The sequence below is a fragment of the Pan paniscus genome, chromosome 10 (assembly GCF_029289425.2).
Source record: "Pan paniscus chromosome 10, NHGRI_mPanPan1-v2.0_pri, whole genome shotgun sequence".
NCBI classification, from domain to species: Eukaryota; Metazoa; Chordata; class Mammalia; order Primates; family Hominidae; genus Pan; species Pan paniscus.
Window position 1 is genome coordinate 76832480 of NC_073259.2, and position 23791 is coordinate 76856270.

At 38.2% G+C, this 23791-nt stretch overlaps 1 protein-coding gene across 4 annotated transcripts in view; it reads left to right on the forward strand.

Moving 5' to 3' along the window:
- The window catches only part of MDM2 (MDM2 proto-oncogene), a 34463-nt gene that overhangs the window by 7573 nt on the left and 3099 nt on the right, over positions 1-23791 (forward strand). The window contains exons 3-11 of one of the 4 annotated variants that reach the window (XM_055095882.2): positions 611-685; positions 3858-3991; positions 6996-7040; positions 7367-7416; positions 11418-11485; positions 11610-11706; positions 15798-15958; positions 21559-21714; positions 22399-22476. In XM_055095882.2, coding sequence (XP_054951857.1) covers positions 611-685; positions 3858-3991; positions 6996-7040; positions 7367-7416; positions 11418-11485; positions 11610-11706; positions 15798-15958; positions 21559-21714; positions 22399-22476 — 864 coding nt within the window. Of the gene's footprint in view, positions 1-610; positions 686-2676; positions 2769-3857; positions 3992-6995; positions 7041-7366; positions 7417-11417; positions 11486-11609; positions 11707-15797; positions 15959-21558; positions 21715-22398; positions 22477-23791 lie in introns of those variants that run through there. The other 3 variants (XM_063593542.1, XM_003808717.6, XM_055095884.2) reach the window with 3 other exon arrangements.

A 23791-nucleotide genomic window follows, 5' to 3' on the forward strand; every position in this document is an offset into this window, starting at 1 on the left:
CTTATTTGTAATTTCTTTTGCAGTACCTACCACTGTCCAGTGCATAGTAGAAGCTCAATAAATGTTTGTCAAGTAGATATTTGAAATGCAGACTAACTAAGAGGCACCATGATATAGTAGGAAGAAAATGCTGAGTCGTAGTTGAGGGACCTGGGTTGTTATCTCTGATCTGTTCTTAATTACCCTTGTCAGCTTGGGTTAGTTAGGTTCTCTAGCCTTCAGGAACCTAATCTTTAGAAAGAGAAGATTGATAACAGGACCCACTCTAAAGATTTATTCATTTCTCTTTGATTCTCTAAGTTAGCTTGCAATAAGCTCGTTGGATCAGTACGGTAAGCTCATTGGATCTCAGTAATTTATGGTTGTTTGTAAGGCAGTAAGCAGGTAATATAAATAGCTGAAGGAAAAAGTAATCTTTGCTGTTTTGGATTGGATACTATCTGTGATCACAACTGATACTTGATGATTCCATGATACTTGCATAATAATTAGATCCTCCCCAGCATTTTTTCCAAATCCCCTTTATTGAACTTGATGGATATGTTTGCTGCAGGGCCTATAGTTCTGGGATAATTTTGGAAGTATAATAGCAGTTCTTTTCTCTTTATAGGTTAGACCAAAGCCATTGCTTTTGAAGTTATTAAAGTCTGTTGGTGCACAAAAAGACACTTATACTATGAAAGAGGTAAGCTGAATCAAGAGATAAGTAGTATCTCACTAGTTACATGTAGCCATACTTAAAGTTTTCAAGACCATGTGGAGAAATTGGCCATATAGAAGGATTTTTCATTAAGCAGCAACATTTAATTTTGTGGTCGTTTGGACTATATTTTAAAGCTGAAAATTCTAATTATACTCGAGTTTCATTTCTCAGCTAGGAACTCAGATAAATGGAAGCCCCGTAAGGGTGCTTGACCATTTTATGCTGTCAACCCTTTGGTAGACTCCTTCCCAGAATCATGTTTTTAAATGTATGAAATAAAATGTATAGAATTACAAAGGAAACATACTAAAATACGGTTACCAAAATAGTAAACTAGTTTGTGATATGTGTGCTTTTGTTATTAACATAATAAATACTAAGATTTAGGAGAAGATATAATAAATATAGTGTTTTTTTGTTTTTTGAGACGAAGTCTCGCTCTGTCACCCAAGCTGGAGTGCAGTGGCATGATCTCGGCTCACTGCAACCTCCGCCTCCTAGATTCAAGCCCTTCTTCTGCCTTACCCTTCCAAGTAGCTGGGATTATAGGCACCTGCCACCACGCCTGGCTAATTTTTTGTCTTTTTAGTAGAGATGGGGTTTCTCCATGTTGGCCAGGCTGGTCTTGAACTCCTAGTCTCAGGTGATCCACTTGCCTTGGCCTCCCAAAATGCTGGGATTATAGGCATGAGCCACCATGCCTGGCCAATAAATATTATCTTGATATAGTGAGGAATATAAGTCATATTTTGAAATGTTTGCCATAAGTACAGTATGATAGGAAAACACCTCTGATTTTTGTTGGTGATGAAATCACAGGTATTAATACTGTTGTGATTTGTTGCCTACATTTATAATCGAAGGAAAAGCTAAATTCTAGTTAGAAGTTTGTGAAAATAAGGATAGAATTTTTTTTTTCCCATCCAAATTAATGGACCCCCTGAATTCTATCCAAGGACTTCTTGGGCATCCCTGGATCCCAGGTTAAGAACTTCTGCACTAGAGATACATGAGTACAGTATACTGATCTTTCTGGGATAGAGGTGAGCTGATTCATGACCATATATTCTATCTAATGGATCCAGCATTTTAATGCATCCCCCACTTTTAAATTTGTGCACAGAAGCATGATTTTCAGTGACAGATTGAGCCACCTTAGGCAGAATTTCAGTGTGATTGAAATATGCCTGTTCTCTGTCTCTCCCACTTAGTTTATGGGACTCAGATTACTTAAAACATTTAAGTTTCTTTCTTACAACGGTATAGTGGGGCAGGAAGAGCTTCCATTTTTCTTTTTCCTCTCCAGCTATACTTTTAGAAACTTCCTTAAAGGATGTTTGGTAGAATAAATCTAAGTTCTCTTCCTTTTTCCTTTCCCACTGCTGGACAGCAATCTGTCCAGTCCACAGTCACATAAGAATATTCCTTTAAGGCTGATGCCTGCTTAGCCAGTTAAATCCAAAGACAGTGTTTGTAGGAAAGGGCCAGGTTAAATGGTATTTTTAAGGCTAATTTGGGATTGACCTTATTATCATTGGATAATCAGTTAAGGAAACAAAAAAGTATGGATTTAGCAGTAGATAGAAATGAGAAAATTGGCCAAGGCCATCATAAAGACTTAGAATGCTTACGCTAAACTATGTAACAGTAGTGTATGTATTGTCTGATATAGTTCTCAGTTATAGGATCTTTGTTCTGGGGCACACAGGAAGGTAGTGAAAGCTAATATGGGTAGTAAAAAGAGCGTTGATGAAGAGTCAGAAGAGCTGGGGCCAGTTTCTTCTTCTTTTTTTTTTTTTTTTTATGTGACAGTTTCTCACTCTCTTGCCCAGGCTAGAGTGCAGTGGCATGATCACTGCTCGCTGCAGCCTGGACCTCGTGGGCTCAGGTGATCCTCCCACCTCAGTGTCTGCCGTAGCTAGGACTACAGGCTTGTACCACTATGCCTGGCTAATTTTTGTATTTTTTTGTAGAGATGGAGTTTCACTATGTTGCCCAGGCTGGTCTGGAACTCCTGGGCTCAAGGGATCTGCTTACCTCGCCTCCTAAAGTGCTAGATTTACAGGTGTGAGCCACTGTGCCCAACGCAATTTCTTCATTTCTAATACAGTGATAATAATCTTATGAAATATCAGAATGAGATAATACTTATAAAAGTACATTGTAAACTGTAAAATGCCATATGTATTTAGGTAGTTGTTAATAGGTTTATATCTGGATATCTTAAAAATGTATTGCCAACTTCTTGTCTTAATGCAGCACAGGGAATATAATTTAACTTTTATTAATGGTTCAAAGTCATTATTTTGATTATTTATCATAATATGGAGTAAATTGATACCTTAGAGGGTTTATTTCATTCTCAGAATTCTCTCAAACTGTTTTGTAGCTGTCATTGATTGATTGTTTTTCTGTCTTCCTCCTCTGGTGACCTCAGAGGCTATTGAGGTTTATAGTATTTATGACTATTTACTAAGTGGCTCCAGACCACTGCCATATTTTAGTTGATTTTTGTTTCTGCAACTTTTTTGGCTATCAGTTTTTTATTTTGCTGCCTTTTCCCTTCCTAATATGTTAGTATCTGAGTATCTGGGCAGAGTTAAAGTCTACAAGGAAAAAAACCTCACATTTTAAGGTTTACTTAAGTAAATAGAGAAGCAGTTATTTCTGCTTCTGTCAAATGAAATGGAAAAGGCTTAAAAGTAGCTTTTTTTTTTTTTTTTTTTTTTTGAGATGAAGTCTCACTCTGTTGCTTAAGCCGGAGTGCAGTGGCGCAATCTCGGCTCACTGCAGCCTCCACCTCCTGGGTTCAAGCAATTCTCCTGCCTCAGCCTCCCTAATAGCTGGGATTACAGGTGTCTGCCACCATGCCTGGCTAATTTTTGTATTTTTAGTAGAGATGGGACCAGGATGGTCTTTATCTCCTGACCTCGTGATCCATCCGCTTCGGCCTCCCGAAGTACTGGGATTACAGGTGTGAGCCACTGCGCCCAGCCAAAAGTAGCTTCTAAGTACAAAATGGTTGTTGTTCTACATAGTTGTGGATATGGTTCCTGGTTGTTTACCCCTATTCAGATAAATAGGATATTATTAAATGTATTTACAACTAACACTTAGTTTTCTTTAATGCTCAGAAATCATATTTGTATTTCAGGTTCTTTTTTATCTTGGCCAGTATATTATGACTAAACGATTATATGATGAGAAGCAACAACATATTGTATATTGTTCAAATGATCTTCTAGGAGATTTGTTTGGCGTGCCAAGCTTCTCTGTGAAAGAGCACAGGTAATTCTTCAGTTTAGTCCATTGTAAAAAGCCATCTGGGCTAACATTTCAGTTCACCTCTACCCTCATTCACTTTTGTCAGAGAAAAACTGTTGAAACATATTAAAGACATGCTGAAACTTAATTTTTTAGCTCTGTGGCATATTATTTGAGAACCTGAGCTCTGGCATCTTATAAACCAGTGTTTGAAACCTAGCCCAATCATTTACTAGTTTTGTGACTAGATAAATTAACCTTTTTAAACCTGTTTCCCCATTTATAAAATAGGGATAATTAAATACTTCATGTGGAGGTTAAAGCTCTTGGAGAGAGACGTTGTATAAAAAAGCATAGTTTTGGGCACATACAAAGCATTCAAGTATTAGCTGTAGCTATTATAACTTTTTATTCCAGAAACAGTATACCACCAAGTGGTAAAGGCTTACATTTGAGCCTTAGTTATTTTGGAGATCATTTTCATTGTCACCTATCATTATGGCACTTAACCAGCAGAATTTAACCCAGGTAATATTTCTAGAAATAGGCCTGGTGCGGTGGCTCACACCTGTAATCCCAGCACTTTGAAGAGGCCAAGGCGGGTGGATCACCTGAGGTTGGGAGTTGGAGACCAGCCTGACCAACATGGAGAAACCCTGTCTCTACTAAAAATACAAAATTAGCTGGGTGTGGTGGCGCATGCCTGTAATTCCAGCTACTCGGGAGGCTGAGGCAGTAGAATCACTTGAACCAGGTAGGTGGAGGTTGTGGTTGAGGTGAGCCGAGATCGCGCCACTGCACTCCAGCCTGGGCAACGAGCAAAACTGCATCTGAAAAAAAAATTTTTTTTAATATATATTTTTCTAAAATTATCCTTTTTTTGGTTTGTTTGTTTTGAGAGGGAGTCTTGCTCTATGGCCCAGGCTGGAGTGCAGTGGCATGATCTTGGCTCACTGCAACCTCCGTCTCCTGGGTTCAAGTGATACTCCTGCCTCGGCTTCCCGAGTAGCTGGGATTACAGGTGCCTGCTGCCATGCCTAATTTTTGTATTTTTAGTAGAGACAGGGTTTCACGATGTTGACCAGGCTGGTCTTGAGCTCCTAACCTTCGGTAATCCACCTGCCATGGCCTCCCAAAGTGCTGGGATTACAGATGTGAGCAACCACACCCGGCCTACATTTGGAATTCTTTGTCACATTTGGTTTAGCACAGGCAATCCGTGTTGAGCCTTAGCATTCATTACATTAATAAATGGAATGAATACGTTCACCTGAGACAATTAACTAGCTTCTGCTAGTATTTGATGCTCAATAGTATAGCTGAAAAGATGATAATTAAATGGGATTTTATTTTATTAAAAAACATAACTTCCTCAGCTGAGCAAGGGATTTTATAACTTTAAAACAACCTTATTATTGTAAACATAGTATATATTATTATTGAACATTAGGAGATGACAGAAAACTAAGAAAAGTAGAGGAAAAAAAAGGACTGTAGTTAACAAAAGGTATTTTTACCAGTCATTTGTGTATTATGTGCAACTGTGTGTTTTAACCTAGTTATGAATATAGTACTATATTTTTCATCTAGCTTCTTAATTTGTATTATAATTTGTATATTATATATTATAATATACATATAATATAATTATATATTATAAATATATGTATAATTATCATTTTTTATTGATGAGTCACTTCTGTTTAATATCCATATATGTTGTCATTTTATACATGGCCTTGGTATATATGGTTTAATTTTATAAATTTTAAAAATAACTATATTGGTATATTGGTGATTTCTTTACCTATTGAATATTGAATCTTCTGTTTTTTTGTTTTTTTTTTTTTTTGAGATGAAGTCTTGCTCTGTTGCCCAGGCTGCAACCTCTGCCTCCTGGGTTCAAGCGATTCTCTTGCCTCAGCCTCCTGAGTAGCTGGGATTACAGGTGCACACTACTATGACCAGCTAATTTTTTGTATTTTTAGTAGAGATGGGGTTTTGCCATGTTGGCCAGGCTGGTCTCGAACTCCTGACTTCAAGTGATCTGCCTGTCTTGGCCTCCCAAGGTGCTGGGATTACAGACGTGAGCCACTGTGCCTGGTCTGAATATTGAATCTTCGGATAATGTTTGGAAGTATGATTTCCTTGGACTTGAATTCTAAATGTTGAGAGATAAGAAATAGGAGAAATTACTGACTTGAAAAGGATATGAATTAAAAATATTGTGGGTTTAGGTTGCTGTATCCTTATTCCCAAGGATGAAAAAAGATAGTTGGGATTCATATTTCCTCTTAATATTGAGTGAGGAACAATATTTTGTGACAAACACTCTCTTAAATCCTTAGTTTAAAAACAAAAGGAAAAATCCATTGTGACATCAGCGAATACTGGGGTAAATGAATTATCCTCCTGTTAGGATATAAACTTCATGAGGGCATATACATTTCTGTTTCATTCTTTGTTTTCCCCCGTGTCTGGTACATAGTACCAGTGACTGGTACATGGTAGGTTTTCAGTCTGTATTTATTGAATGAATGAGTACTGCTTTATCTGTTAATAAGTTTCTTTTTTTGTCTTCCCTGAGTCGGAGTTTTGCTCTTGTTGCCCAGGCTGGAGTGCAATGGCGTGATTTTGGCTCACCGCAACCTCTGCCTCCCGGGTTTAAGTGATTCTCCCGCCTCAGTCTCCTGAGTAGCTGGGATTACAGGCATGCGCCACCATGCCCAGCTAATTTTATATTTTTAGTAGAGATGGGGTTTCTCCATGTTGGTCAGGCTGGTCTTGAACTCCAGGCCTCAGGTGATCCGCCGGACTCGGCCTTCCGAAGTGCTGGGATTACAGGTGTCTGTGAGCCACCGCGCCCGGCCTCTGTTAATACGTTTTAAGATCAAGAAAGGAAGTTGAAGCTTGATGAAAGTCAAGATTATAATCAAATTCCTATTTAATGGATTTTGCGTAACTCAATAGTTTTTTTGGCAGTTTGTATTTAATGGATTTTGCATAACTCAATGCTTTTTTTTGGCAGTTTGCTACTAAGCACGGAGCTAAAAACATTCCTGTTTGAAAATAAGTATGTTCAACCTCTTCCTGCTTGCATACTCATTTTTTGGGGGTCTTCTGGTAAAGTCCAAACAAAGCACATTTCAGGAATTGGTAGTGTGAAATCTTTCAGCTAGAGAGACTTTAGTAATTATTAAAAGTAGCTGTACGTAATCATTGTGCTACTAATTATTGTGCTTTTAAGTGCCTACAAGCTTGCCAATGATAAATTTGGTTTTGAATGTGTGCAGTAGTTCATACTAAGTATGTATGTAGAAGTCTGGTTAGATTCAGCTTAATACAAATTTTTATTCTAAAATGTACATCTCTTGTTATTTTTTTTTTTCTGTCTACAAGGAAAATATATACCATGATCTACAGGAACTTGGTAGTAGTCAATCAGCAGGGTAAGTTAATTTTGAGCATCATGGATAAATACCATAAAAACATTTTAAAGACATTTTTGTTTATGTGCATATGTTTTATAATTGTGATTCTCTTTAAAAGTTGCTTTAAATATTGTAATAAAAGTATGATAAATTTATTAGAAGTACATATGAACTAAAACCACATACTGAGGTTCTAATGTAAAGTTAAATATCCTGTTAGATCAATTTAAGACTTGGGATATCAGAGTTAGGATTTGTTTTGAAAGGTCTGTAATTTCAAAAGCTCCTGTTTAGGAGTGATCTACCTTGAAAATGTATTGAAAGGCTTTGGGAAATAATATTGTTACCTAGGTAGGACCATGTGTAAGGATGAAGGATGGGTCTTTTTCTTTGGTTGTAGACAAAATTTTGTTTACCAATTTGTGGAAGTGGAATTTTATGTTCCTACTTCCGTTTCTTAACTGGTTATTTTTGGGTCACATCTCTCTTTAATAAGCTGATAAAAGCATTGGGTTCTTGTTCCAGAAAGATGCACATGTATATATACATGGATAAGTCAGTAAGTGTTTTACAACCTACTTTCCATGAGAAAAGCCCTGATTTATGTGCTTGCTGACTTCCATAGCATAATACTCTCGTTTGAAGGCTAAAAACATGGAGTTGGGAAGAGATGTACACAGTTTGCTTTTTTTTGTTTTTTTGAGAAGGAATCTTGCTCTGTCACTCAGGCTGGAGTGTAGTGGCATGATCTCGGCTCACTGCAACCTCCGCCTCCCAGGTTCAAGCAATTCTTCTGCCTCAGCCTCCCGAGTAGCTGGGACTACAGGCGTATGCCACCACGCCCGGCTAATTTTTGTATTTTTAGTAGAGAGGGGGTTTCAGCATGTTGGCCAGGCTGGTCTCGAACTCCTGACCTTGTGATCTGCCTGCCTCGGCCTTCCAAAGTGCTGGGATTACAGGTATGAGCCACTGCACCTGGTCTCACAGTTTGCTTTTGAGTGCTGCTTAGAGCTGTCTCTAATACACTACACTGCTCCTAAAGCCCATCCTCAAACTACAGGTAAGAAATGCTCTTAGGCCAGGTGTGATGGCTCATGCCTATAATTCCAGCACTTTAGGAGGCTAAGGCAGGAGGATCACTTGAGCCGAGGAGTTCAAGACCAGCCTGGGCAGCATGGCAAAATCCTAACTCTGCAAAAACTACAAAAATCAGCTTGGTATAGTGGTGCATGCCTGTAGTCCTAGCTACTCAGGAGGCTGAGGCAGGAGGATTTTTTGAGCCTGGTTGGTCAGGACTGTAGTGAACTGTGATCATGCCATCCAGTCCAGGTGACAGAGCAAGACCTCATCTCTTAAAAAAGACAAAAAAAAAAAAAAAAAAAAAAAAAAAAACCTCTCAGGAGCTTGTTTAGTTCCTAGAATGAATTGACCACTCCCTTGTACTTCCTCTATTCCATATTCAGATTTTATTGTAAAATTGCTTTGTTTTACTTGTGGGTTTTTTTGTTTGTTTTTGAGATGGGCTCTCACTCTGTCACCCTGCTTGAAGTGCAGTGGTAATCTTGGCTCACTGCATCCTCCACCTCCAGGGCTCAAATGATCCTCCCCCTCAGCCTCCCAAGTTGCTGGGACTACAGATGTGCTCCACCACGCCTGGCTAATTTTTCTGTATGTTTGGTAGAGACGGTGTTGCTATGTTGCCCAGGCTAGTCTTGACCTGAGCTCAAGAGATATTCTCACCTCAGCCTCCCAAAGTTTAGGGGTTACAGGCATGAGCCACTGCGTCTGGCTGTTGTACTTGTTTATATTTTTGTTACCTGTGTCCTATTCAGGTTTGCATTTTGCATCACACACTATAGTGTTTTATTAATATGGTATTTAATAAATGTGTTGAATTGAATACTTATTCTTCCAAAGTTAGGATTTAAAGCCCAGAAAAGTATCTCCATTTTATCCCAAAATAAAAGTAGTTATTAGGCTGATGATTTGGCATTTTATTGTTTTAAAGCTCTTTTTTTTTTTTTTGAGCTTTAGATTGTATCCTTTTTATTTCCTTTTTTTTAAATTATTATACTTTAAGTTTTAGGGTACATGTGTACAATGTGCAGGTTGGTTACATATGTATACCTGTTGTTTTAAAGCTCTTTAAGAAATTGTGTGATAGCTAAATATACAATTGTAGTATTTGTAGTAGTAGTTTGAGTTTTCTGAAGTATGTATCCCTGATGTATTCATTCCTTCATTTGTTTAAATAAACTTTGGCACATTACTAGAAAAATTGTATTATTGAGATGGAAACTTACAAATTACTTATTTGCAGTCTGAGTTTGGTTTAGATATCAGTAGAATTAACTTCAGAACTCCTATTCCATGTTCTCAACTTTGTCACTTTTTTTTTTTTTTTTTTTTGAGATGGAGTCTCACTCTGTCACCCAGGCTGGAGTGCAGTGGTGCGATCTCGGATCACTGCAACCTCTGCTTCCCGGGTTTAGGTGATTCTCCTTCCTCAGCCTCCCGAGTAGGTGGGATTACAGGCGCCTGCCACCACGTCTGGTTAATTTTTGTATTTTTAGTAGAGAAAGGGTTTCACCATGTTGACCAGGCTGGTCTCAAACTCCTGAGCTCAGGTGATCCTCCCACCTTGGCCTCCCAAAGTGCTGGGATTACAGGCGTGAGCCACTGCACCCACCCAGCCTAGGGCTTCCTTTTTATTACATCTTTTTTGTAGCATCTGTTTATACTAATCCAAAATTCCTGGACAGTATAACCTGTTATGTACAACTTAAGAAAATTAGTGTAATGCCTTACCCATAGTATAAAGAGAAAATTAATCTATGATAATGCATAATTTCAAAATGTTAATGTCCAGGCATGAGTTCACTGTTAAGATGAAAATGTTTCCAAGGGGGGTAGTAAAGGGTATTTGATGATAATTGTCTGTATATCCCAAATCTGAAACTTTGACTTTTGAGCTCAAAGTCTGTATATCCAACTACAAATGAAACCTATGTGCCTGAATAACTCAGTTTGTTATCTTCCCATCCAATCTGTTTATCTTTCTAAAGTTTCTCTTTTAGTGAATGGTACCACTCATTTATTCACCCAAGTTAGAATCTTGGAATCATCTTAACTCCTTTCTTCCTTGCCTTCTATATCAAATACCAGGTCTTGTTGGTTTTTACCTATTTAATATCTCTGGAATTTGTCTTCCATGCCTTAGTTTAGGCTTTAATAGTTTTTAGTTTGTATTATTGCAGTTGTCTAATACTGGTTTTCCTGCCTCTGCCCTCTTTTTCTTATGTTTTGCTAGAGTGATTTGTCACTCTTCTGCTTAAAATTACCATTTAGGGGTTCATTATTGCTCTCTGGATGTAATATTTTCTGTGAGCTAGAAATCAGTTTCATTTCTTGGACAAAAATCCTTTTTAATGGTGAGTGGCTGCAACATCGCATTAGGGAAGATTCTGAAGTATCTGCGGGGAAGAATGCAGTGATAAGGGAATGACAGCAGAAGTCCTGCTTTGGCTAGACCACAGGATCCTTTACAGTCTGAACCTGCCTACATTCCAGTAATAATGAACTGCTTGTGGTGTCCTGCAACAGGAACTGTTAGTTTGCTTTTGGATACTTTTTCACATGGCGTTTTCTTGGTCTGGAATGGCCTTTCCTAGCCCTATTTTCACATTGTCCTACAAAATATTTCCTGATTCTTTGTTTCTCAGACACTCCCTGTCCCTACCAAAATAATGACTCTCCTGTCTCTCTGCTAATTTATCTAACGGTCTTTTAATGTCTTGATTATACTTTACTCTTCTACATTAAAGTTGAATTATTTTATTTACATCTGCAACATTTAGTATGAGGGTGCCACCTGGAAAATACATGTTTAATGTTTATTGAAAGGTTAAATTGCATAAGGGTTTGTGTTAGACTGATAGCATATCTACTGAGTAGCGCCCCCCCTCCCCCCGCTGCCCCCGCCCACCACCAAGTTTCTGATCCTTTTTCTTTTCTCTCAGAATCATCGGACTCAGGTACATCTGTGAGTGAGAACAGGTGTCACCTTGAAGGTGGGAGTGATCAAAAGGTAATCTAAGTAAATTTCTCATTCTAATGTAATATTATTTGCAAATTGGAAAGGTTATTTACAACAAGTTAGCTTACTGGTTATGTTAAGTTTGTTGTATTTTATTTTTTTCCTAAATGCTTAGGACCTTGTACAAGAGCTTCAGGAAGAGAAACCTTCATCTTCACATTTGGTTTCTAGACCATCTACCTCATCTAGAAGGAGAGCAATTAGTGAGACAGGTATATATGAATATTTATTTGACGCATTCACACAGCTTTTTGATATTCTTTCTCTAATGAAATTAGTGCTTTTAGACTTAATTAAATTGTTCCCCTTTTTTGGTTGAGATGAATTAACCTCTGAGTTTTTTTCATTCTTGATTTTATTTGATTTACAAATTGCTTATTTAGCAATATTTTTCTGGCTGACTACAGCAGGCACAGTTTACTGTGCCCCACTGGAGTTTATAGTTAGCCAACTCTCTGTTAAGATAGTAGGAGGTGGCTGGGGTGTGGTGGCTCACGCCTGTAATCCTGGCACTTTGGGAGGCCGAGGCTGGCGGATCACGAGGTCAGGAGTTTGAGACCAGCCTGACCAACGTGGTGAAACCCCATCTCTACTAAAAAAAATACAAAAAGTAGCTGGGCCTGGTGGCGCACACTTGTAATCCAGCTACTCAGGAGGTTGAGGAAGGAGAATCACTTCAACCCGGGAGGTAGAAGTTACAGTGAGCCGAAATTGCGCCACTGCACTCCAGCCTGGGTAACCGTGTGAGACTTTGTCTAAAAAGAAAGATAATAGGAGACAGGCATATAAACTCTATTTTCACCATTATTCTTAGTCACCTTAACAGTTAAATTTTTAAATTGTTATTTTTAATAAATGGTAGTACATACCTATGAGTTTTAAAACAGAAAGTAAATAGCATTTTAGAAATGAAGAGATAAGGGCCGGGCGCAGTGGCTCACGCCTGTAATCCCAGCACTTTGGGAGGCCGAGGTGGGTGGATCATGAGGTCAGGAGATCGAGACCATCCTGTCTAACATGGTGAAACCCCATCTCTACTAAAAATACAAAAAATTAGCTGGATGTGGTGGCGAGTGCCTGTAGTCCCAGCTACTCGGGAGGCTGAGGCAGGAGAATGGCATGAACCGGGGAGGCAGAGCTTACAGTGAGCCGAGATCACGCCACTGCACTCTGCCTGGGCGACACAGTGAGACTGTCTAAAAAAAAAGAGAGAGAGAAAATAGTTGACAGAGAGAAAATAGTTGAGAACAGTTAGTAGAGGAGAAGGCTGTTGCCTGAGGAAGTCGCAGTAACTAAGACCGTATGATTCAGATGAAAGAGAATGTCAGATCAGTGAAACAGAATAAATGAACCCAGACCAGAATCTCGTACATGCGGGCAGAAGACAGGAAGGGCAGAGGTGTCTAGGGCAGAGGTGGAACTAGAACAAATGGTAGTTACTTGGGGAAAAGGTGAAGTTAGATCTGTACCTTATGCCAAAATGAATTTCAAATGAGTTTAAAAGTTAAATGAAAAATAGAATACAACATATTTGATAGTCACTTTAAATTTGACTGTTAATATCTGTATTACATAAAAAGTCTTCCCAAATCAATAAGGAAAACATTAAAACTTCAAATAGCAAAAAGGGCAGACAGTTCACAAAAATTTCTCACAGTAAATACAAATGACTAATAAATATGGGGAGAGGGTGAATTTTGGTGATTTTTAGCTTTACAGATAGTAAAAAATGCCAAAAGGGTGTCCTTTTGATCTATCAAATTAGTAAAAATAAAATTTTTACTCATCCTTACTCATCAGTGCTAATAACTTGTGTATTAGCACTGATAAACTGGTGGTCTGTAAATTGGTAAAAGTGGGTAAAAATTGATTAAATTTTTCGGATTATAAAAAAGCTTAGATGGCCTGGTGCGGTGGCTCACACCTGTAATCCCAGCACTTTGGAAGGCCGAAGCGGGTGGATCTCTTGAGGTTAAGAGTTCGAGACCAACCTGGCCAACATGGTGAAACCCCATCTCTATTAAAAATACAAAAATTAGCCAGGTGTGGTGGCAGGCGCCTGTAATCCCAGCTACTTGGGAGGCTGAGGCAGGAGAATCGCTTGAACCTGGGATATGGAGGTTGCAGTGAACCGAGATCGCACCACTGCACTCCAGCCTGGGGTACAGAGTGAGACTCCATCTCAAAAAAAAAAAAAAGAAAAGAAAAAAAAGTCTTAGAGTTCTTAACATTATCCTAGTAACTCCATTTCTAGGAATCTATCCTAAGGATGTAATAAAAAATTCAAAGATTTATATGTAGAGATACTAATTACAGCATTATTTATAATTGCAGCCCGGCCAAGATCACCTTTTTAAAAATAGGGAACACAAACATGATTAAGAACTCACGTGCAGAACTTGTGATCTAGATAAAACATAAAAATCCCGGCCAGGTGCAGTGGCTCACGCCTGTAATCCCAGCACCTTGGGAGGCCGAGGAGGAAGGATCACGAGGTCAGGAGATCAAGACCATCCTGGCTAACACGGTGAAACCCCGTCTCTACTAAAAATACAAAAAAAATTAGCCGGGCAGAGTGGTGGGCACCTGTAGTCCCAGCTATTCAGGAGGCTGAGGCAGGAGAATTGCTTGAACCCAGGAGGTGGAGGTTGCAGTGAGCCGAGATTATGCCATTATACTCCAGCCTGGGGGACAAGAGTGAGACTTTGTCTCAAAAAAATGATAAAAAAAAGTCCTTTCTCAAATCTTTGATACTATCTCATTTTAATTTTTGTCATTCTCATGGGTGAAAAATGATATCATTTTACTTTGCATTTCTTTGATCCCTAGGAGGTAAGAGTTTTTTTTTCTATTACTCAAGTACATAACTCAAGATTTTTCATATGTTTATTAGTCATTTGTATTTCTTCTGTGACTTGCTTTTTCCTGTTTCCTTAAAAGAAAATACAGTCTATCTTGATTTGGTAGGACTTTGTATAATATGTATACTATGGGTAATTTTTATTATATATGTTGCAGATATTATCTTCGAATTTGACCTTTGCCTTTTAACTTTTGTTTGGTATTTTATTTTGTCATGTAAACCTTGACATGGTCTAATCTTGATAGCCTTTTTATTGAGGACTTTGCAGTATTATGAAATACTTCTCCACCCCAGCATTATAAGAATATTTTGTTATAGGTACTTGAATGGTTTTGTTCTTTATATTTAGCTCTTTAATCCACCTGGAATTCATTTTTATGTCTAGTATAAGGTAGTATTCTCATTTATGTCTAACGGATTTGTCTAACATTCTGACCCATTCAGAGATAATTTATTATTTAAAATAAAATGGAAAATTTTTACTGGTTTTGATTTCTGTTTAAAATATAGGGTACTGAAGAGCCGGGCTTAGTGGCTTAGGCCTGTAATCCCAGCACTTTGGGAGGCTGAGGCAGGAGGATCACTTAAGGCCAGGAGTTTGAGACCAGTGTGACCAACATGGTGAAACCCTGTCTCTACCAAAAATACAAAAATTATCCAGGCATGGTGGTGTGCACCTTTAATCCCAGCTACTTGGAAGCTGAAGTCACAAGAATCACTTGAACCTGGGAGGCAGAGGTTGCAATGAGCTGAGAATGTACCACTGCACTCCAGCCTGGGTGGTCGAGTGTGACTGTCTCAAAAGAAAAAGTGTAGGGTACTGAAGAAATTGAAACATTAAGAATACCATATAAGTACATTAAACACTTTGGCTCTTTTCGGAAAAAAACAGATGAGCTCTTATATTTTAAAGTTTGGTTTTGACAGAAAAAAATTCCTAGATTTTTTGGTTAATAAAAACTTTATTAGATAGATTAAATTGTGATGTATGGAGATAAAGTTCTGAAAGAAGAATAGAAAGCTTTTAAAAAATAGTATTCTCAGCCTAGGCAACATGGTGAAACCCTGTCTATGCAAAAAATACAAAATGGTGCATTCCTATGGTACCGTTCCTATGGTACCAGCTACTCGGGAGGCTGAGGTTGAGGTGGGAGGATCGCTTGAGCCCATGAGGCAGAGGTTGCAGTGAACCGAGATTGTGCCTCTGTACTCCAGCCTGGGTGACAGAGCAAGACCCTTTCTCAGAAAATAAATAAATAAACAAATAAATAAATACACACAGATAGTGTTCTGCTGTAACAGTTGGACAGATTCAATAAAACAGTGTTAACTTTTGAACTAATTTTATTGAAACTAAGTTTCTGTACAAATAGGTACTCAAAACAGCTCAATTTTCTAAATCACAGTACAGCAATTTATTTTTTTTCCTTACATATCCAGAAGAAAATTCAGATGAATTATCTGGTGAACGACAAAGAAAACGCCACAAATCTGATAGTATTTCCCTTTCCTTTGATGAAAGCCTGGCTCTGTGTGTAATAAGGGAGATATGTTGTGAAAGAAGCAGTAGCAGTGAATCTACAGGGACGCCATCGAATCCGGTAATGTTCTCATTTTAAGTAAGGCAAGACTCTTACTGTTCAAAGTCTAGTCTTGGCAGTCCTAATAAGGATACCGATAGAATGTACATGTGTCTTACGAGATTGATAGAAAACACAGTGCTAAATTTTACTTTAAAATAAAACTACTATATTGATCTCCACCTTCAACCCAAGGTATTGTGAGAAATGTGGAAAATAGTGGAGTAACACCGGTATTGGTAAAATTAGTAGTAGTATTAGTAATTATCAGTGTCACTGTATGTATTAGAGAATATTTGTGGACCACTGCACCAATAGTACAGTCAAATAAATTGGAGTATAGAGTTGTTTGAGAATTTCAAAGTTACACTTTTTAAAAAAGGAACAAAACCAAAAATTTGGTTCAGTTAAATAGTTTAGCATTTTAAGGCAAATTTGACTATTTAGAGTAAAAATATATTTTATTACAGCCATCAGCAAAAAAGTCAGCATAGTCTGAACTTAACATTTGCCAAATAGGTCTAGACATCAGGTAAGTTCTATTTACTTATGCTGTAAAATACAGGTTTATACTGGGCTGGGTGCGGTGGCTCATGCCTATAATCAGTACTTTCGGAGGCTGAGGCGGGTGGATCACCTGAGGTCAGGAGTTCAAGACCAGCCTGGCCAACAAGATGAAACCCTGTCTTTACTGAAAATACAAAAATTAGCCAGGCGTGGTGGCGCATGCTTGCAGTCCCAGCTACTTGGGGGGCTGAGGCAGGAGAATCGCTCGAACCCAGGAGGTGGAGGTTGCAGTGAGCTGAGATCGTGCCACTGCACTCTAGCCTGGTTGACAGAGCGAGACTCCATCTCAAAAAAAAAAAAAAAATGCAGGTTTATTATTGCATGGATGACGGGAGAGTATCAGTACTTTCTCATTACTAATACAGACTTCCAAAATATTAGTGAGCAGCATTTCTTAAGAGATGTGACTGAAAGAAGTTTGGTAAAAAATTTTTTTGTTAACAAGAATGCTTCACAAATGGAATATTTTGTTTTGTATGTCTTTAATCAAGCTTGTCCAACCCATGCCCTGTGGGCCATATGCCAGGATGGCTTTGAATGTGGCCCAACACAAATTCATAAACTTTCTTAAAATATTATGATTTTTTTTTTTTACAATTTTTTTTCTGCTCATCAGCTATTGTTAGTATATTTTATGTGTGGCCCAAGACAATTCTTCCAATGTCGCCCACGGAAACCAAAGGATTGGATACATTTTTTGGTAGTATGGCAGTGTCTCATGGCCATTATTCTGGGTATTAGTAATCATTGTATAGTACTCTAGAAGATGTAGGAAATGGAACCAATTGTGATAGTAATCCTAGTCTTTTACCTATTCTTGTTACTTCCTGTATTATCTTTTTTTCTCTTCCAAAGCAGTGACTGTATGAACGCATACCTGCCCTCTAGAGTTACTGTACCTAACGGAGCTGTTACTCATGTAGACCGCTAGATGGCATGATGAGCTCCTGCTCAGTCTGAGAGCAGGTTCTTCATTTGTAGATATTTAAGTTTATACCAAATTCCATACAGTTGAGATGGCACTGCAGATACAGTGGTAGTCAAGGTAGATATGGTTCTTGCCTTCATGGGGAGATAGATCATTAATGACAAAAATGAAAACATTTAATAAATCCAGTGGAAAAAATAGGCTCTTGAGAGGAAATATATGTGATGAAATTGAATCCAATTAAAACTTGATGAGTATCCAACCTACAAGTTTGGTTAAAAAGAGAATTATTATACCCTATTTATTTATTTATTGAGATTGAGTCTCTCTGTCGCCCAGGCTGGAGTGCAGTGGTGCAATCTTGGCTCACTGCAACCTCCACCTCCCCGGTTCAAGCGATTCTCATGTCTCAGCCTCCTGAGTAGCTGGGATTACAGGCTCCCACCACCACACCTGGCTAATTTTTGTATTTTTAGTAGAGATGGGGTTTCACTATGTTGGCCAGGCTGGTCTTGAGCTCCTGACCTCAAGTGATCTGCCTGCCTTGGCCTCCCAAAGTGTTGGGATTACAGATGTGAGCCACCTGCCCGGACCCCTATTTAATGTATAGTTTTTGTTAAAGTTATATCAGAATTCTAGCTGAATGATATTTAGAGTCCTTGTTCCTGCTTTGTACCTGGGACACTGCCTTGTTACTGATATGGCTTTGAGGAGTAGAGGAACACCAGGTTTTTTGTTTTGAGTTGAATTAGATAAAACGACACGGACAAAAAAAAAAAAAAAGACACGGACACACGTGGAGTGGTTTTAAGGAGCAGAGCGTTTAATAGGCAAGAAGGGAGAAGGCAGAAGGAAGAAGCTCCCCCTTACACAGACAGAGGGAGGGGGGCTCTAAAGCTGAAAGAGGAGACCTCACATTCCGACAATACTAGCCAGTTTTATGTGATGGCTGGAGGGGGTGGTGTCTTATTTGCATAGGGCTCAGAGGATAGGTTGGACCAGGCATGTCATTTAGCCCTCAAGAAAACTGGCCCTCCCACCCCAGTCCTTTAATACACAAATGCAGGATGCCATGACATTTTACACACGGGGTTATGTGGGGGCGGCCATGCTGTTAGGTACCTGATGGGGCAAGGGCAAGAGGACAACGGTGGGAATCGCCATGTTGGGTGGACCCTCTTGCATTTGCATCTTAAAGGTTGCCAGCCTTTAAGAGCCAGGGCTTTTATGCTAGACAAGAAATTTTTCTGGAGCTACGAAAAACCTTCCAAGGACCACTTTTCCTCTCCATTTGCCTAAAATAATTTCTTAATAACTCGTGTGGAGTAGAGGGGTATTTCTTTTTTTCTTTTTGTTAGTCCTGTCCTGCATTCTCTTAAAAAATCCTATCTATTAAAAAATCTCAGCTGGGCGTGGTGGCTCATGCCTGTAATCCCAGCACTTTGGGAGGCCCAGGCGGGCGGATCCCCTGAGGTCATGAGTTCAGGACCAGCCTCACCAACATGTTGTGAAACCCCATCTCTACTAAAAATACCAAAAATTAGCTGGGCATAGTGGCGGGCACCTGTAATCTAGCTACTCAGGAGGCTGAGACAGGAGAATCGCTTGAACCCGGGAGGCGGAGGTTGCAGTGAGCTGAGATCACGCCATTGCACTCCAGCCTGGGCAACGAGAACAAAACTCCATCTCAAACAACAACAACAAAATCTCGTTTTTCAGGTTAAGTCCCTAGTTGTGAAAGCTTTTGGTAGGGCCAGTTTTTTTTTCTTCTTCTTCGAATTTCCCTCATTTGAGAATGTTGTAGTCATCATTGGGTGTCATCATTCACCAGTTTGTGAAGGGAGTTAAAGGAAAGTGCATTCCTCTCCCATCTTTTCTTTCTTTGGGGTTTAATAAATTGTGGGAAACTAAGACTGTGTTCTAGACTGTACACCACGCAGTTTATATTATGATCTTCTGTCATCTTTGCAGCCTCAGATTCCATTTTTAGCTAAGACTGGGGTTTTAAATAACTTGTTTAAGGTTCCTACAACTAATTGTCACAATTGGAATTCAAACAATTCTAGGTATTTTTGACTACAAAGATCTAAGATCTTTGCAGAGCAAGCCTATCTGATGCTTAAAAATATATATATTTTTTAAATTTTTGAGACAGTCTCTCACTCCGTTGCCCAGGCGGGAGTGCAGCACTTGATCATGGCTTACTGCAACCTCAACCTCCTGGGTTCAAGCAATCCTTCCTCCTCAGCCTTGAGAGTTAGCTGGGACTACAGGTGTGCACCACCACACCTGGCCAATTTTTTTTTACTTTTTTTTTTTTTTCAGAGATGAGATCTTGGCCTGTTGCCCAGGCTGGTCTCAAACCGCTGGGCTTATGTGATTCTCCTGCTTTGGCTCCCAGAGTATTGGGATTACAGGCATGAGCCACCACCTCCAGCCTGATGCTTTTTAAATATATAGTATTTAGGCCTGGTGCAGTGCCTCATGCTTGTAATCCCAGCACTTTGGGAGGCTGAGGCGGGCAGACCCCAAGGTCAGGAGATCGAGACCATCCTGGCTAACACGGTGAAATCCCGTCTCTACTGAAAATACAAAAAATTAGCCGGGCGTGGTGGCGGGCACCTATAGTCCCAGCTACTGGGGAGGCTGAGGCAGGAGAATGGTGTGAACCCAGGAGGTGGAGCTTGCAGTGAGCCGAGATGGTGCCACTGCACTCCAGCCTGGGTGACAGAGCGAGACTCTGTCTCCAAAAAAATATATATATATATATATTTATATTTAAATAATATATAAATATATAATATATAATTATAAATCTATATTAATGTATATTATATATTACATTGTTATATATAGTATATATAATTATATATTTATATAAATATAAAAATATATATTTATATAAATATAAAATATATATTTATATAAATATAAGAATATATATTATTTAAATATAAAAATATATATTTAAATATAAAAATATATATTTAAATATAAAAATATATATTTAAATATAAAAATATATTTATGTAAATATAAATGGGCAGGCATCTGTATATATTATATATATTAATATTTATATAAATATAAATATATATTTTAAATATTTATTTTATATATTTTAAAAATATATATAGAGAGAGATAATTTAATAGTTTCTGGGGCATTCTTTTGTGAACATTAGCCAAAACTTTAAAAACCACTCCCAATATTGCATTTTTTCATGGTATTTTTGTTGACTTGTTGTCTACCGTTGCTCCTGCATTACAAGAGCGGGGCTGAGTAGCTGTGACAGAAACCATGGCCCTGCAGAGCCCAAATAATTAACTATGTGGCTCTTTACAGAAAGTTTGCCAACTCCTGTCCTAGGATACTATAAAAATACTATACTTTATTTACGTGTATTCTACCAATTTGGACATAGAAAGATGAGTGACAGGTTTTAGCTCAAAGTATATATAATTCAGATGAGAAACATGCCTGCAAAATTATGTTTTGCATAATTTATGTGTGAGACTATATAATTCATTATTATACAAGTAGTAAGGATAATTAAGGGTGGAAGAGCCTTTTCAGTTATGGTATTGACAAAGGCTTAATCAAAGAAGGATGAATAGGATTTTGAAACTGAAATTATTCTAGTTAGAGGGGGAAAGTGTGGAAGTTGAAATGCCAAGATTAGTTGAGGAAGCAATCTAGATCTGGCGGGATTATCCATATTTAGTAAGGGAGGAGGGGTGTCTAGTTGAAGACAGACGAAGATGTTAATACAGTCACACTGTAGGTACTTTCGATGCCAAGAGGCTTTGGTGTTTTTCCTTTATGCAGTGGGGTTTTGAACAGGGAAAATAATGTAGTAATAACCTTGAAACCTTAATCTAGTTTCAGTGTGCAGGATGGATCTGAGGAGGAAATGTGCGTGGCAGCCGGCTCCGGGATGGCTGGCTGGGGGGCCTAGTCTTCTCCCCGCCGATCTCCCTCGGGAAGTCCCGGATCAGAGCAGCAGGCCCATCCCCCAACTGTTACACCCTGCTGGCAGCAGCAGAGGCACAGGGATGAGTTAGGAAACAGATACAGAGGTCAAGAGGTGATGTTTATTAAGTTATATATTTTTTTCTTGTTTTAGGATCTTGATGCTGGTGTAAGTGAACATTCAGGTGATTGGTTGGATCAGGATTCAGTTTCAGATCAGTTTAGTGTAGAATTTGAAGTTGAATCTCTCGACTCAGAAGATTATAGCCTTAGTGAAGAAGGACAAGAACTCTCAGATGAAGATGATGAGGTAGTATTTTTTTTTCCCCTCTAATTATATTGGAAAATTATTAAATATTTTCCATGTTCATTGACTTTGAAATTGAAATAATATTATTCAGATTTCACTTGAAATCTTTACCTCTTGATTTGTTTAAACTAACACATCGGTTTGTGGACTTGAGGATTTCATAGTTCTTTATCATCTGATTTATATTATTATATTACTACTAATTGCCAAGAAGTCAATAGACCTCAATGAACATGCTTATTATAATGGTCTGTTCACTTTTAAAAACATATAATTCAACTACTGTTTTAATATTAACTTACTTTCTATAAAAGTAAAACATGCATACAAAGTCAAGTAGTACCCTTAGAGATCTGTTTCCCAGAAGTGACTGCCTTTAACATTTCTAGCTATTTCCCTATTATTTAATATCTCCATATTATTTATTTATGAAGTAAAACCACCTAGCTGAATGTTTTGTTTTATTCATCCCAAACATCCTTTGTATTGACTTTTACCATTGTGGGTAAGGATTTCTCTCTCCTCCATTTTTTCCCCCTTTACACTCACTTACTCTATTTGATATTGTCTAAGACTTTCTCATATATTGTAGTACATGATATTTGTTTAGGACTTATTACTAGGAAGCCTTCTGATTGAAGGAAATAGGGCAATGAATTGATGCTAATGAATGTGTTTTATTAGGTATATCGAGTTACTGTGTATCAGGCAGGGGAGAGTGATACAGATTCATTTGAAGAAGATCCTGAAATTTCCTTAGCTGTAAGTATACATCTACTTTTTTAAGAAATAAAAATTTCATTAAGGTCAAGATTAGGAGACTATATCTAGCTTCTTTCTGAAATGAACTGATTTTTATAAAGTTAAAATGTTTTTGTAAAGTCTGAATAATTTAAAGCATTTTTCTTTTATTTGTTGTGATGAGACCTGTAGCTATAATTTTTATTTTTAGGTGCTGGAATTTGAACTTTTTTTTTTTTTTTTTTTAAACAGGGTCTTACCCTTCTCCCAAGCTGGAGTGCAGTGGTGCAATCTCAGTGCACTGCAGCCTCCACCTCCCAGGTTCAAGTGATTCTCGTGCCTCAGTCTCCTGAGTAGCTGGGATTACAGGCATGCACCACTATACTCCACTAATTTTTTTATTTTTAGTAGAGATGGGGTTTCACCATGTTGGCCAGGCTGGTCATGAACTCCTGACCTCAAGTGATCTGCCCACCTTGGTCTCTCAAAGTGCTGGGATTACAAGCATGAGTCACTGCCCAGCTGAATTTGTACATTTTGATGTTATTTTGGAAAATTTCAATGTATCTCCAGTATACTCATCACCCAACTTTAACTATTACCAACATTTTGCCAACCTTGTCAAACGTAAACTTTTTTTTTTTTTCAGTTGAGACAGGGTCCTGCCCTGTCTTCCAGGCTGGAGTGCAGTGATGTGATCATGGCTCACTGCAGCCCCCACCTCCCAGGCTCAAGTGATCCTCCCACCTCAGCCTCCTGAGTAGCTGGAATAATAGGTGCATGCCATCACACCCAGCTAATTTTTGTATTTTTTGTAGAAATGTCACCATGTTGCCCAGGATGGTCTTGAACTCCTGGGCTCAAGTGATCCACCTGCCTCAGTCTCCCAAAGTGCAAGGATTACAGGTGTGAGCCATCACACCCAGCCAAATGTAAACATTTTTATTACTGATTTGTATTATAGAATGTGGTAGGATTTGCCATTAAAGAAATTAACACTTAAATGTTTACATCTCATGCATACTTCACTGAGTTCCTGAGGTATTATAGGTTTTTTTAAAACTATTGTGCTTTAGTTTTTGTTCTTAATATTGCCTTTATTATATTTGAATAGGAAATAAATTCCATTTTTTTCTGAGTTATAGACAGTTACTAATTATTCAAGTGCAAAAAAGGATGAAAATTCAAGAGTTTCCAAAATTTTTACTGTGTTAGAAAATAAATAACTAATTGAATCATTTGATGTCAAGTTGAGTAAAATATTTTAGATACTTTTAATTTTTTAAATCTATTTTAAGACTCAACTTATTTTAGATATTCATCTTGGAATTTATTG